Source organism: Agelaius tricolor, unplaced genomic scaffold (genome assembly GCF_023055355.1).
Source record: "Agelaius tricolor isolate 1412-34295 unplaced genomic scaffold, bAgeTri1.0.p SCAF_86, whole genome shotgun sequence".
NCBI classification, from domain to species: Eukaryota; Metazoa; Chordata; class Aves; order Passeriformes; family Icteridae; genus Agelaius; species Agelaius tricolor.
Genome location: NW_027269346.1, coordinates 312,070 through 327,856, shown reverse-complemented (window position 1 = coordinate 327,856; position 15,787 = coordinate 312,070). Strand labels below are relative to the sequence as shown.

Here is a 15,787-nt window from a genome sequence, read left to right as displayed (position 1 = left end):
CAGCTCTTCCGGAGCTCCTGGGGAAGTCGGGCTGGTTTAACTCCAAATTCCAACGCTGCAGTGGGGAAATGAGGAAGGGAAAAGCACGAGTGATCTGTGGAAGGAGCGGATATTTTGGGATGTCTCAATTTCCTTATCAGCCCCGGAGAGGGGCACAGAGCCAAGTGCTGCTGGATGATGAATCCCCCGGGAGCGGGCAGCGCCGTGCTCGGATGCTCCCCAGTAATTCCATGGAAAGGGCCCTGCCCACCCTGCTGCCCCCACAGAGGGGTTTGGGGCTGGGCTGGGGCTGGCACGGAGCTGCCAGTGGGGTTAAAGCCCCTTGGGGAGCTCCTGTCAGCACCCAGCCCAAATTAATGGATTCTTCCCCAGTTCTTTCTCAGCCAGGAATGTTGGAATCATAAAACCATGGAATAGTTTGGGTTGGAAGGGACCTCAGAGCTCCTCCAGTGCCACCCCTGCCATGGCAGGGACACCTCCCACTGTCCCAGGCTGCTCCAGCCCCAGTGTCCAGCCTGGCCTGGGGCACTGCCAGGGATGCAGGGGCAGCCCCAGCTGCTCTGGCAATTCCAGCCCAGCCAGGAATTCCTCATTGCCAAGATCCCATCCCTGGCTGCCCTCTGGCACTGGGAGCCATTCCCTGGGTGCTGTCCCTGCAGGCCTTGTCCCCAGTCCCTCTGCAGCTCTCCTGGAGCCCCTTCAGGCCCTGCCAGGGCCTCTGAGCTCTCCCTGGATCCTTCTCCTCTCCACCCTGGGACAGTGGGAGGTGTCCCTGCCCCCGTCAGGGGTGGCACTGAAGGGGCTGTGAGGTCCCTTCCCACCCAGCTCAATCCCTGATTCCCAGATTCTATAATTTATAACTTTATTATTTATAGTTCTGCGTTGTGCTGAAGCAGCCCTGGTTATTTCCGTGCCGTCGCTTCCATCGTTCCCCGCAGTTCCCATTTGTCCTGCGGCGTTCCTGCTCCAGCTCCCGGCGCAGCCCGGGCTCCCTGGCCCTTCATCCCTGCCCAGGATGATGAGGATGGTCGTGCACAGCGTGTCCTGGAGCGGGCAGGGAGCAGAGACCGGCATGGGAGCAGCAATCCCACAGGAGCTGGGGCTGTCCTGCTCCGGGCTCTCGGGGTCACTGTCCTGACCCCAACTTTGTCCTGGCCATGGGGTCATGTTTCCCCCTCTTTGGGATCCTATGCCCCCCATTTGGGGTCCTGTACCTCCCCCCCCTGTTTGCAGCCCTGTACCCCTCTTTGGGGTCTCCCAGCTGGAATGTTGATGCCATGGAGTTGCAGGGGGAGGATTGGGGTGGCTCTGGTTGTGTTTGGGAGTGGGGATGGTCGGCACCAGAGTCACGGCCCTGGGACAGTCCCCAGAGAGGAAACAGCCCCAGGCTGGGCCAGGGCAGCCTCAGGGTGGATATTGGGGAAACTCCTCCTGGAAGGGGCTGTGCAGCCCTGGCACAGGGGTGGAGTCCCCACTCCAGGAGGGATTTCAAGGCTGTGTGGATGTGGCACCTGGGGACAGGGTCAGTGGTGGCCTCAGTAGTGCTGGGGATGGTCGGACTCGATGGGCTCTGAGGCTTTTCCAGCCTCAGTTATCCCACGGTTCTCCAGCCGTGCTGCCCTTCTCCTGCCAGCCCTGGCTGTGCCCTCTGTCCCCCGGTGCCATCAGAGGCTCCAGCACCGCCCAGCTCCTGTACTCGAGTGGCTGCAAGTGGGGACAGGGAGGGAGCGGGAGCAGTGGAGCAGGAGAGGCTGGAGAGGCTGGAGAGGCCAAGTGCCCACTTGAGGCGTCGCTCCTTGAGCAAGCACCTGCCTGGGGCTGCCTGCGAATGTCACCGGGATGTCACCGGGAGCTGCTCGTGCCTGCCCCCGCGCACGGCACTTCCCTGCCGTCCTCAGCGCTGTCCCTTGCAGCTCCCGGTGTCATTGCCAGCCCTGCCGGGCTCCCGGGACGCTGGGAAGGAGCTGTGGGAGCGGCACCGGGCCTGGGTGGGGCAGAGCTTTCCCCAGGCTGTGATGCAGAGCAGCCGCTCCCCGGTGCTCCTGCTGTTCCTGTCACCGCCCTGCCGGCCCCGGGATGGATCTCCGGGATGGATTCCCCACCTGGCACATCCCAGGCGGGCTCAGCCGAGGGTGAAGCGCGCTGTGACGCCCTGATGAGCCATGGCCCTTCCCTGCTTCAGGAGCAGGAGCTCCCGGGATCCCGGGATCCTGTTCCCGGTGGGATGGAATCGTTGCCCAGTGCCCCAGCCCGAGGCCCCACCCTGGGCACCCTGGGGGCTGCAGTGTCCCCGGGTCCCCCTCCAGCGCTGGCGTTTCCAGCTGGCAGCTCCCGCTCTCCGCCCGCTCATTCCGCCCTGGCGCTGGGAGTTGATTAGCTCTGCTAATTACTTTACAAATAATGAGCTTCCCTAATTGCGCTGGCAGGGACGGGGGGGCTCTCCCCACCTGCCATCCCACGGTGCCACCAGGCTCTGGGTCCCCTCGGCTCTGCTGGGGACCCCCCTTGGATGTTGGCACCTAGAATTCTGGGGAAAAACCCCAAAATCTTTGCATGGGGAGCAGGGAGCCCTGGCTCGTCCCGGGAGGATCAGGCATTCCCCCTGCTCTGAGCACCCCTGGATCAGTGGGATGCGTGTTCCAGACGCTGCCTGTTCCCTGTCATGGCCTCTGGGATGGATCTCTGGGATGGATTTCCCACCTGGCACATCCCAGGCGGGTTCAGCCGAGGGTGAAGCGTGGCGTGACACTGCTGATGAGCCATGGCCCCTTCCCTGCTTCAGGAGCAGGAGCCTGCAATTCCATGGATTCTCAGGAGCTTCTCTTGCTCCGGGTGGAATCCTTCTCCCACAAAGGGAATGGAGCAGGTTCCCCCCATCCTGGGATCCCTCAGGGGCTGCAGAGTCCCTGACGAGTCTTGGAATGTGGAGCTGGAGTTGCCATCCCAGGTCTTGGAGCATTTCCTGCTGCTCCAGCTGTGCTTACATCCATCCTCACCCCCACGCTGTGCCCTTGGGAAGGGGCTGGGGCTGGGAGCGGGATCCCCGGCAGCTGGGAATGGCAGCACTCCATGGTCAGTCCTCTTCAGGAATTCTGGCAGTGGATATGAGCTGCTGCTTCCCTGGAAGTAGACCTTAGTTAGGCCTTGCCCTGTGTAATGCTGTTAATTGGAGAGGAGAGCTGGAATTCTGTCACCTGTTGGGTGTTCTGGGCCGTGGGGGGTTGTTTTGGGAGGAAGGAATTCAGGAGTCTCTCCTCCCCCTCTGGAGCTGCTCAGTCCCTCACTGGAACCAAAGAGTCGCTTTCTTGCCCAGCTTCTGCAGCCTGGGATAAACCAGAGCATTCCCATCAAACTTGGGATTGAAATCTCCGTGTTCCAGGAGGGAAGGGAGGGGGTGCCCCCCTCCTCTGGCAGCTCCCTGAAGATGCAGCTCCGACTCCGTCGCTAATGGAGCGACGTCCTCGCTGCTCACCTTTAATTAAGTGAGCCTTGGATCCCTGGGCTTAATTAACTTCTCAGTGGCTGATGACTCTCTCCAGCAGCCGAGGAGAGGCGGGACAGGCATTTCATGGAATCGTGGGATCCCAGAATGGGTTGGGATGAGTTGGGTTGGGTTGGAAGGGACCTCAGAGCCCATCCAGCCCCACCACGGGCAGGGACACTTCCGCTATCCCAGGCTGTTCCAAGCCCTGTCCAGCCTGGATGTGAACATTCCAGGGATGGAGCAGCCACAGCTTGCGAACTGATTCATTGCTGAGATCCAGCTCCTGCCTCGGAAAATGGGTTAGACCCAACACAATCCTTCTCCGTGTCGGAAATTGCCGGAGTTTGCCGGCTGTGGAATTCCGTTAACTTCCCGCTGTTCCATTGATTTTTCGTGTTTATTTGCAAAAGCTCCGCTGAGCGTCCGAGGTCTTGAACAGCTTCCCAGAGCCGTCAGCTGCTGCTTTCCCTGTGCTGGGAGTGTCACTGCTGTGGGACAACAGAGCCACATTTACTGGGGCTGACAGGGAGTGGCAGCAGGGCCTTTGGGCTGGGCGCTTAAACGTTCCCATTATCCTGCTCCTGGCACTGCCAGGCCGTGTGGGGAGGATTCCCAGAGGGAATTGGCATTTTGCAGCACAGCAGCAGCAGGATGGGAGGGCTGGGTCAGTGCCAGCACTTCCGGGGCTGGAATGGTGCAGCCGTGGGTCCCGGCACAGCACCGGGGTGCCTGTGCTGGTCACCCCCTTTTTGGGGTCACCACTTCTTGAGGTGACTCCTTGTTTTGGGATGGTCCCTTTTTGGATGACTCCTTTTTGGGATGACCCCTTCTTGAGGTAACTCCTTTTTGGGATGGTCCCTTTTTGGGGTGACTCCTTTCTGGAGTGGTCCCTTCTTGGGGTGACTCCTTTTTGGGGTGACCCCTTTCTGGGGTGGTCTCACAAGGCTGCAGACTTGTGAGCTGCTCCAAAGGAGCTTTGGGGATGGCTCATATCCCTCCTCCATGGCACATCCAGGACTGGCAGGATGGCACTGTGGATCTCAGTATGGCTTAGGAATGGCACTGGTGCTGGGGGGGTCTGTGCTGGTTGTCCCTTTTTGGGGTGGTCCCTTTTTGGGATGGTCCCTTTTTGGGGTGGTCCCAGTGGCTGCAGACCCGAAGGAGGTTTGGGGAGGGCTCAGATCCCACCCCAGGGCTCCCTCAGGAATTCCTTGCTGGCCCCTGAGCCCCCGGCCCTGCTGAGAGGTGTCAGGGCCACCCAGGGCTTTGCCGTCCCGCTTCCCGCGCTCCGGCGGGATGGGATTAGGGATTTAACAGCCTGTGCCAGACAGACACTTAACTAAGCCATAAATTTGGAGTTCGTTAGTGAGGATTAATTAGCGTTTGCACAGGGCTTTGTCGCGCAGAGCCGCGCTCGGTGTCGGAGCTCCGCCGTGACCTTGGTGAGGGTGGGAGCATCTCAGGGCCTGGATCCATCAGATCCCACTGACGGAAGGGTCCGGGGTCACTCTGAGGATCTGGGGAGCGGGAATGGTCCAGGAGCCCATGGGCAGGGGCTGGAAGTTTGGAAGAGGGGAGCTGTGCTCCCCTGGGAAGGGGCAGAGAGAGAGAGGCTGGTGGTGCCACAGTAGCTCCTCCATGCTTGTTCTGAGCTCCTGCAGCTCCAGGGGCTGGAGCAGTGCCTGGGATCTGCTTTGGGATCTGCTTTGGGACCTGCTGTGGGGGCAGGAAGTGCCAAAGTTCTCGGGGATCCCCTCTCTGGATCCATCCCATTCTCATCCCTGGCACTGGCTGTGTGTTCCTGGGGATCCCCTCTCTGGATCCATCCCATTCCCATCCCTGGCATTGGCTGTGGGTTCGTGGGGATTCCCTCTCTGGATCCATCCCATTCCCATCCCTGGCATTGGCTGTGGGTTCGTGGGGATCTCCTCTCTGGATCCATCCCATTCCCATCCCCAGCACTGGCTGTGTGTTCCTGGGTATTCCCTTGCTGGATCCATCCCGTTCCCATCCCCAGCACTGGCTGTGTGTTCCTGGGGATTCCCTCTCTGGATCCATCCCATTCTCATCCCTGGCACTGGCTGTGTGTTCCTGGGGATCTCCTCTCTGGATCCATCCCATTCCCATCCCCGGTCGATGCAGGCAGAGGAGGGAACGTCTCCAAGGAGCAGTCTGGGAATGAGCAGCGTCAAGGACAATAAACTCTTCCAAAGCCTCGTTCATTAGGGAGGAGCCGAGTGCCGCCGCCCGTGTCCGCCCTCTCCTGCTCTGTCTGACTGCACTCCTCCATTTCTGGCTGCTTTGGCCTGATCTCCCTCTTTTCCATGATTTCCTCCCCAGCTCGGGGAGGTGTGAGGGGGCCGTGCCCATGGCACTGTGGTGGCGAGCAGAGCAGAGTCTGGGTTGGGTTGGATCGGGATGGATTTTGTTGGGTCATGTTGGGCTACATTGGGTTGTGTTGGGTCACTTTGAGTCACATTGGATCATTTTGGGTCACTTCGTGTTGGGTCATGTTGAGTTACACTGGGTTGTATTGGGTCACTTTGGGTCACTTTGGGTCATGTTGGGTCACACTGGGTCACTTTAGGTCATGTTTGGGTCGTGTTGGGTTGTGTTGGATTGCGTTGGGTCGAATCCTCATTTCCTTTGGGAGTCTCCCATTTTTGCTCAGCCTTTGCAGGGATGTGACTCCAGGAGATCCCCTTGGACAGGGGCTGGGCACCCCAGGGGGTCACCCTGGTCACCCCCACCCCAAATTCCATCATCCCCTTCCCTCCTGGAGTTGTGACTCAGAGATGTCCAACCTGGCACCACCAGGCTGCTGGCACCTCCTCCTGTGGGATGCTGGGGTTATCCCAGGGTCCCCTGGGGGTTCAGCAGAGCCTGAACTGGGATGTGGAATTGGGGGGACCCTGGGGCAGATTTGGGAATCCCCTGACCTGAGTCCCCTCTCTCGGCAGGACAAGAACAGGAAGCTGAGGCCCCTCTACGACATTCCCTACATGTTCGAGGCCCGGGAATTCCTGCGCAAGAAACTCATCGGGAAGAAGGTACGGAGAGAGGGACGAGGCTGGGGTGGGGCTGAGGCTGACAATGGATGGGACAGTGAGGATGAGGGAGTGAAGGAGGGGATGAGTCTGATGCCGGTGCTGCTGTGTGGCTCCTTGGGGAATTCCAGGATGCCCCCAAGCTTGGAGTGCCCCTCGAGGCATTGCACTCCCCATTTCCCGGGAAGTCCGCCTCGCTTCTCCCTTTGTTTCCCTGGCTGTTTTCCGAGGCTGGTTCAGAGCAATTCCGGGAATGAGGAATGTGTTAACCAGCAGAGCGAACGCTCCGGATGCAATTTTCCAATGCTCATAAAACAGTCAAATAAAATCAATTCCCTTCGTGGCGCGGCCGTCGCTGCTCGTCGGGGCTGCTCCGGTGCCTAATTGGATCTTTCCAGCTCGGAGCCTGCCCAGGCAGTCCGAAAAAATAGGGAAAGGGGAAAAGAGCAGCTTGGGAGATTTTTTTAATGGGAAATCTGGTGCTTCCCGGAGTTGGAAAAGAGTGTGGGAGTGTTGGGATTTGTGATGGGAGCACGGGGTCTGGAATGGGGTTCTGGCACCTCAGTGTGGTCCCAGTTTGAGACATTCCAGGATTACTGGTGCCAGGTTTCTGCCATCCGCCATTGCTGTGCCCTGTGTTGGATCAGGGATTGGAATTGGCTCTGGCACTGGGTGCCTTTGGAGGGTGACCCTGGGGATCCCTGGGATTCCAGGGTGTTCTGGGATTAGAGCTCAGCTTGCCTGGGTGCCTGGCTGTTCTGAGGAGCTGTGGGATTGCAAGGAGTTCTGGAATTTGGGGAGCTCAGCCTGCCCTGGTTCCTGGCCTGCCTCGGGAGCTCCGTCCATCCCCATCACTCCGGGGCCCATCCTTACGGATTGTGTCCCTGTGCCTTGGGAGGCTCCTCCTGAACACATCCCATCCCATCCCATCCCATCCCATCCCATCCCATCCCATCCCGCTGGAGTGCTGGATCAGCCCTGACATTGCTTTCCAAAATAATTCCCTCTGGAGAAAGCACCGAGGGGGGATGAGGAAGGATCCATCCCTGTTGTGGCTGCCACGGCTCCTTTTCCTCCAGCTCCTGTTGGGAGAGGAGCTGGGATGTGGGAATCCACCTCTGAATTCCCTGCTCCCTGGGAAGGGATGGAAGGCAATGTATTTTCTCTCTTGCCCTCTCATTCCCGAGCAGCAGGAGTTTTCCAGGCTGAGATTTTCCTGGCGCATAAGGGCTGGATTTGGGGATTTTGGCTCTTGTGCCAGAGCCTCTCCCAGCTCCACCGTGTCCTTCCCAGCCGCTGGAATTTGCCCGGCGGCGCGGGATGAACTGGGGCCGGCGCCCGGCTGCCCAGGCCACTATGGATTTGTGGAATAAATCCGTGGAGCGTGTCGGGAAGGGCCGGCTCCTCCGCCCATCGATCGCGCTGCGCCGCGGAGCGGCTCCGGATAATTGCGCCGGGCGCGGGAGATGGATCGTGGCTCTTCCCTAATTAACTCTGGGATTAATCGCTCGCATGGACGGAGCCGGCAAGGGAGAGCTCCGGGATGGAAATTCCCTGGGCATGGAAGCGGTGCCGCCCCGTCCTTGCCAGCTGCTCCGGGGGGAAGAAAGGAGGGACTCCCTGGGGTGTCCCAGGACCCCCTCCCTGTGTCCCATCCGTGTGCCCCGTCCCTGTGTCACATCCTGTCCCATCCCTGTGTCCCATCCCTGTGTCCCATCCCTGTGTCCAATCCCTGTGCCCCATCCCTGTGTCCCATCCCTGTGTCACATCCCTGTGTCACATCCTGTCCCATCCCTGTGTCCAATCCCTGTGCCCCATCCCTGTGTCCCATCCCTGTGTCACATCCTGTCCCATCCTGTCCCATCCCTGTGTCCCATCCTCGTGTCCCATCCTGTCCCATCCCTGTGCCCCATCCCTGTGTCACATTGTTCCCACCATATCCCTTTTGGGAAGGCTGATTCCAGCTGGGAATGCTGCCCATCTCCAGAGCCCTGAGTGGTTTCCCGATGGTTTTCCAGGGCATTCACCTGTCTGGTCCCCTCAGATGCTTCCAGGGATTCTCCTTTTGGGGTTACACCAGCAGCAATCCCGGTGCCAGCACTGCTGGGGACCAGAGCTGGGATAAAACAGGGATGGGTTTGACCAGGAAAAGCCTTCTCCCTGGGAGAGAGGGAATCTCAGTCCCGGGGAGAGGGAAGGCTTTGGCAGACTGGAGGATTTTTGGAATGTCGGGCAATTTTTCCTGCGTCTCACAGCAGAGCTCGGGAGCTCGGGGAGAGCTCGGCACAGCAGCGATGCCCGGGGGGATTTTGGGAAGATCCCAGTTGTTGATGCAGCCGGGGCTGGGGGCAGTGGGGACCCATCCCTCGGGGAGCTGCGCCGTGCCCGCGCCAGGATCCGGATGCTGTTCCCGGGAATGTGCGGAGCCCGGGAATGTGCGGGAGCCGGGGCGGCTTTGCCAGCTCTGGAGCGTCACGGGGCCGGCTGCGTCACCCGCCGCTTCCACGTGTGGAACTGGGCAGGATTTGGCTGCCGGGGAGGATTTGGCTGCCGCGAGCCGAGCCGGGAGAGCTGTCGGGGAGCGCAGTTTTCCCGCCCGGATTGCGCTTGGAATGCGCGGCTGCTGCAGTGGGCTGGGCTGGCCCCGGCACGGGAGGGGGCAGGGGCGAGCGGGATTATCGCCCTTTAACGATCCCAAATCCAGGCACCTCTCCTCTCCCCGCACCCTTCGCCCTCCCCGCGACGCCTCCCAGCCCGGCACTGCCAGGGTTATCCCGCTCCAAGGTCAATCCTGCCCCGGGGGTCTCCGTGGCCCCTCCGGCAGCCGCTGGAGCGGGAGGGAGGAGGGAGCTGGGTCCTGCTGGATCCGCTCCTGGCGGTGCCGGAGGCGCTGGAGGCTCCCGGGGCTGCTGTGGAGCATCCTTGTTCCACATCCCGGCCTTTTCCAGGAGGGATGATGGGAGGATGGAGAGGTGGAAGGGGGTTAGGGAAGCGCAGCCGGCTCCCGCTCGCCATTCCCAGGAAATCCCGCTGCCCGCAGCAGGATGCGTGGGTTGGGGGGCTGGGATGAGCCGGCCCTCGGGAGGGAAACCGCTGCTCCAGAGGGAAAGCGCTTCCCTGGATCTGCCCCGCGGTGCCTCCTGCAGCCCCCATCCCGCCGGGATCATCCCGATGCACATTCCTGCTCCCAATCCCTGGCCCCCGCCAGGTCTCCGGGAACCTCCTCCCTCCGGCACGGGAGGGACACGGGGGGCACCCACCGCCCCGAGCCCCCCGGCAGCCCCTTCCCAGCCCCCCCGGCCCTTCCACCCGGCACGAGCTGCCGGGGAAGTAAAAATATTCCCGGGAGCGGGTGACGCCGCCGGGCCGGGAGATCCGCGGGCGGGCGGGGTATTTTTAGCCCGGCAGGTCTGGGCTGCCACCCACCCCCCATCTGTCCCCCCCCGGCCCCCCCGTGTCCCCGCGGCCCCTCGGAGCCCCCCGTGGGATGAGGGAATAGCAGGGAATGGCACCGGCACGGCCCCAGCCCACCCCGCCCTCCCCATCCCAAAGGTGGGGCTGCTCCCGGCCCTTCCCGGCGGGATGAGCCCCCCTCCCCCCTCTTCAGGCAGCCCCCGGGATGTCCCCCCTGGCATGGGGACATGTCCCCACTGCCTGGGGTCCTGAGGCTGCAGCACGGGATGTGCCTGGAATGTCCCATTGTGTCCCCCCAGCCCGGACTGGGGCTGGAACTGGGACAGGACCACGGGGCTGCCTCCCCCACCTTGGGACCAGCTGGGGACAGGGTTACAGGGGCCACACCCTGGGGACGAGGAGCTGGGGACAACCTCGTTGGGACCCTGGTCCTGGGGACAGTGAGGCAGGAACCCCATCCTGGGTGCAGCGTGTTGGGAACAACCTCTCTGGGACCTTGATGCTGGGGACAAGGCCAGGGGCCCGTCCTGGGGACTCCATCCTGTTCCCCCATGTCCTGGCACCCCCAGCTCTGTGCTGGTGAGCCCAGGCAGTGAATGCTGGGGTGCAGGGTCCCAGTGGGTTCCAGGTCCCCGTGGGTTCCAGGTCCCCATGGGTTCCAGGTCCCCGTGGGTTCCAGGTCCCCGTGGGTGCAGGGTCCCCGTGGGTGCAGGGTCCCCATGGGTTCTGGGTCCCTGTGGGTTCCAGGTGCCTGTGGGTGCAGGGTCCCCGTGGGTGCAGGGTCCCCGTGGGTGCAGGGTCCCCATGGGTTCTGGGTCCCTGTGGGTTCCAGGTGCCTGTGGGTGCAGGGTCCCCGTGGGTGCAGGGTCCCAGTGGGTTCCGAGTCCCCATGGGTTCCAGGTCCCCGTGGGTGCAGGGTCCCAGTGGGTTCCAGGTCCCCGTGGGTTCCAGGTCCCCGTGGGTTCCGGGTCCCCGTGGGTGACATTGGCGGCGGTGGCCGCTCGGAGCCCGCGCGGTGCCGCTGTTCTGGGCTGGATGCGCTCCCGGGAGCGGAGCTGCTGGAGTGATTTAATCCACCCTGACTGCAGCTGACCTTGGAAAGCCGCCCAGGCGCGGCTCCGGCTGCTCCGGGGGGAGCGGAGCCCGGGGGTGCTGGGGGTCCCTGCACCCCCAGCCCTTCCCGGCCCCTCCACGGGCACGTCGCCCTTGGATCCCGGGAATGCTTTGCCTGCTGTCCCCAGTGCCAGGGCTGTGGGGTGCCAGTGCCACATCTGGTGTCACATGGAGCCCAGCCTGCCCTCAGATGATCCCGGGCATTGTCCCTGCAGCTCCGTGTCCCTCCAGCTGAGCGGCACCCCCAGGGCCTTTCCCAGCTTTCTGTGTCTGGAGCGTTCCATGGGGCTGGTGTGATCCAAAGGGGGACATGGAACTTCATGGGATCATGGAACGGTTCCAGCCCTGCCATGGCAGGGACACCTTCCCCTATCCTGAGTGGCTCCAAGCCCCGTCCAGCCTGGCCTTGAGCACTTCCAGGGTTCCAGGGGCAGCCACACCCTGTGCCAGGGCTCCACTTGGCCTTGTGGAACCTCATCCCATTGTCCTCATCCCATGGATCCCACCTGTCCAGATCCCTCTGTGGAGCCTTCCTGCCCCTGGGCACATCTGATGCAGCAGGACACAGTGGGACACAATAGAGGGCTTTCCTGTTGAGGGGTGCCCCCATCCCATCCCATCCCATCCCATCCCACCCCATGGATCCCATCCCATCCCATGGATCCTATGGATCCCACCCCATGGATCCCATCCCATCCCATGGATCTTATGGATCCCACCCCATGGATCCCATCCCATGCCATGGATCCTATGGATCCCATCCCATGGATCCCATCCCATCCCATGATCCCATGATCCCATTATCCCATCCCAGTCTCTCGTGACTCCTCCCCAGCCCTGGGATCCCCCGTTCCCCCCGGCTGCTCCGCCGCCGCCTCTCCCCGTTCCCGGTGCCGCATCCCCAGCCAGGTGTTTCCCACGCCAGCCGCTCCTGAGCCAGACATCTCAAAAGCCCTGGAGCAGCTGAATTCCCAACCTGCCTCTCGGAGTAATCGGCGTCTCTTTTTCCCCTCCAGTGGTTCCGACGGGAGCTTTGCTGCGAGGAATCGCTGTAACCGCTCCCCTTAATTGGCTCTTTCCTGCCGGAGCCCCCTCTCCGCACGGAAAAGCCGCGGCTTCGGCGCCCTGCCAGACGCTCCGGCCCTTTTTGCATTTTGATGTTGGTTTAATGAGTGATTTTCGGGATGAGCCGAGGCTTTGGAGGGGTTCAGGGATGCTCCTGCCTCGCCTGTCTGGCTGCCTTTGGCTCAGCGCGGCTCCGGCCATGCGGAACGGGAACAGGAGCGGGGACGGGCCTGGGAAAAGTCCAGAGGGGCCAGGTCCAGCCCCAAGGCAGCAGCACTGGGATGTCCCCAAAGATCCCCACATCGCCCCCCTGTCACCCCAGTGTCACCTCCTCTATCCCAGAGCCTCGGGGTGTTCCAGCTGATAGCAGGAAAGCATCGAGGATGGAGCTTCCCTGGGCAAGCTGAGGGGTGGGATTGGGCGGGATTTTCATGGAAATGGTGCCTGCAGATGTGGGATGTGGTGCTGGGAACTGCTGGGGGGTGATGCCTGAGGGGGGGAAGGTTCAGGGGGGACCTTGCAGGGCCTAAAGAGGCTCCAGGAGAGCTGCAGAGGGACTGGGGCCAAGGCCTGCAGGGACAGCACCCAGGGAATGGCTCCCAGTGCCAGAGGGCAGCCAGGGATGGGATCTTGGCAATGAGGAATTCCTGGCTGGGCTGGAATTGCCAGAGCAGCTGGGGCTGCCCCTGCATCCCTGGCAGTGCCCCAGGCCAGGCTGGACACTGGGGCTGGAGCAGCCTGGGACAGTGGGAGGTGTCCCTGCCATGGCAGGGCTGGCACTGCAGGGGCTCTGGGGTCCCTTCCCACCCAACCCATTCCAGGATTCCCTGATCCCTGCATGTCCCAGCTCACCCCAACCCTGGTGCAGTGGGAGGTGATGCATCCAGCAGGATCTGCCCCCAAGGTGTTCCCAGTTCCTGTCTGGGATCCAGCAGGTGCCAGCATTATCCCAGTCCCTCCCCGCTGTGGGGGCACTGTCAGAGCTGTGGGGGCACTGTGGGATTCCAGGCTCGGGATGCTCCCTGCCCTGCCCCAGCCCTTCCCATCCCTCCTGGAGACCCTGGTTCTGGGCCATCAGCACCGCTCCCGTCCCCCTGTCCTGGTGGGAATGTCGCGTCCAAAAACCAGGAACTGCCGGGGCCACTGCACCTTGGGATCCCCATGGAGCTCTGGGGACACCTGGCAGGTGCTGGGATCCAAGTTGGGATCTTGTCCTGCCTGGAAGCTCCTGGTTTATTGTGCCTGGGAGCTCTGGTGGTGCCAGAGCTGGGAAACGGCTCCATTCCCTGGGCATGGAGAGAGGGGATGGAGACTGGCAGTGGGAATGTGGGCATGGAGAGGATGGGGATGAGGATGGGATGGGGATGACAGCCTGTCTGGCTGATCTCAGAGGTTTGGGCATGGAGAGGATGAGGATGAGGGCCTGGCTGTCTGATCTGGGCCCTGGCCAGTGCCAGCCCTGAGCCATTCCCTTTTCCAGGTGAACATTTCCGTGGATTACATCCGCCCCGCCAGCAGCGCCACCGACACCGTGCCGGCCTTCTCGGAGCGCACCTGTGCCACCGTCTCCATCGGCGGAATGTGAGTCCGGCCTCTGCCCTGCCCGCCTGCCATTCCCACCTGGCATTCCCACCCTGCCAGGGCTCCGTGGGGTCAGAGGGTGGCTCGCTCCCCACTTGGCCTGGGATCAGCCTCCATTCCCGGCATCCCAGCGTTGGGATTCTGTGGGATGCATTGGGATGCTGCTGCCTGGACCCCCCACACCTGCGCCCCCACAGCTGCATGAGTTTTGGGGGATATCGGGATCACGTTCCCCCCATCTGGCTGCCTCGGGAGTGGCTTTGGAGGAGTAATCCCTGCTGTGTATCCCGGGATGTTTGTCCTTCCCAAGGGACCCCTCCCTGATTTCCCTTCTCCATGAGAAGGTTCAGGAGTGGGGAGTGTTCCAGAGCAGTTTCCCCTCAGCCAGAATTTGTGATTTTTCCCCCTCAGGGCACGGGGTGCCAGTGCCTCTGGCACTTCCCTGTGGATAGGCCGAGCCTCTGGCACATCCCTGTGGATAGGCCAGGCCTCCAGCACATCCCTGTGGATAGGCCGAGCCTCCAGCACATCCCTGTGGATAGGCCAGGCCTCCAGCACATCCCTGTGGATAGGCCGAGCCTCCAGCACTTCCCTGTGGATAGGCCAGGCCTCCAGCACATCCCTGTGGATAGGCCGAGCCTCCAGCACTTCCCTGTGGATAGGCCAGGCCTCTGGCACATCCCTGTGGATAGGTCAGGCCTCTGGCACATCCCTGTGGATAGGCCGAGCCTCTGGCACATCCCTGTGGATAGGCCAGGCCTCCGGCACATCCCTGTGGATAGGCCGAGCCTCCGGCTGGCAGTGGCTCCGGGAGCTGCGTAGGGAGGATTTGTCATAGGCCCTTGGTTGCTTTCCCAGTTTTTTTTCCCGGTAGCAGCTATTTTGGAAAGCGCCCAAAGCGCTGCAGCGCTGCCTTTCCCTCCCTGATCCAGGGGCTGTGAGAGCTGCACTTCCCTTCCTTCCCTTCCCTGCAAAACCTGGGAGAGCTGCCTTCTCCTGCTCCCTAATCCCAGCACTGGGAGAGCTGCCCCTGCATTCCCGGGATGTTCCACAGTGCCTGGGCCATTCCTGGGATGTTGCACAGTGCCATTCCCTGTACTGTATCCCAGGATGTTCCTCAGTGCCTGTGCCATTCCCGGTGCTGCATCCCGGGATGCCGGGGGTGGAACAGAGCAGGGTCTGTGTCCCGAGGCCTTTGCCAGGCTGGGATGGAGCAGGGAATAAAGCCTGGCTTGTCCTCCTGGAGTGTCCGCCCGGCATCTGGGCTGGGCTGAGCCTGCTTGGGATTCTGGGCACGGCGGCGCCGGGGCGGGAGCCAGGGCAGGAGCTGCAGCCCCAATCCCAGCTCCAGGCACTGGGATTGGGGGGGCTGGAGCACAAACCCAGCTTCTCCTGCTGGATCCCTGCTCATCTCCCAGCCTGGATCCCTGCTGGATCACTGCCCGGATCCCTGCTCATCTCCCAGCCCCTATCCCTGGCTGCAGCCTGCCCATTTCCCTGCCTGCATCCCTGTCTACCCCTCCTTGTGTCACCCCCTGGATCCCAGGATCCCTCCATCCCACTTCTCCCTTCCATCTCCTCCAAGTTTTGGGCCTGATCCCTGCCCTAGAAATGCTGGTGCATTCCACAGCATCCCAGAGCATCCCTTAGGATCCCACAGCATCCCACAGCTCTCCACAGCATCCTGGACAATTCCATAGCATCCCACAGCATCCTACATCATCCCCAGTAAAAAAAAAAAGCTAGAAATCCCTAACCCCATATTTCAGGAGCACCCTGTGCTGTAATTCCAGGTGCAATTCCTGGCAGGAGTGGGAGATCCCTTCCCTGGGGGCAGCGGGGCCGGATGCTGCAGTTTGGGATGATTTGAAGACTGGGGGATGGGATGGGTTTGGCACCCCTGATCCTGATCCTGATCCTGATCCTGATCCCGATCCTGATCCTGATCCCGATCCTGATCCTGATCCCGATCCATGCTGGGCACCAGCTCGGGTGGGATGAAACCCCTCCAAAACTTCCTTTGGGAAAGGAAATGTGAGAGGAGCTTAAAAATTGACATTTTTGGCTTGAAGTTCCCTAACTG

At 61.9% G+C, this 15,787-nt stretch overlaps 1 protein-coding gene across 2 annotated transcripts in view; it reads left to right on the top strand.

The window, feature by feature from the left end:
• Positions 1-15,787, top strand: part of SND1 (staphylococcal nuclease and tudor domain containing 1) — a 74,044-nt gene that overhangs the window by 33,358 nt on the left and 24,899 nt on the right. For both annotated transcript variants that reach the window (XM_071418453.1, XM_071418452.1), the window contains 2 exons: positions 6,445-6,534; positions 13,604-13,704. In XM_071418453.1, coding sequence (XP_071274554.1) covers positions 6,445-6,534; positions 13,604-13,704 — 191 coding nt within the window. The remainder of the gene's footprint in view (positions 1-6,444; positions 6,535-13,603; positions 13,705-15,787) is intronic.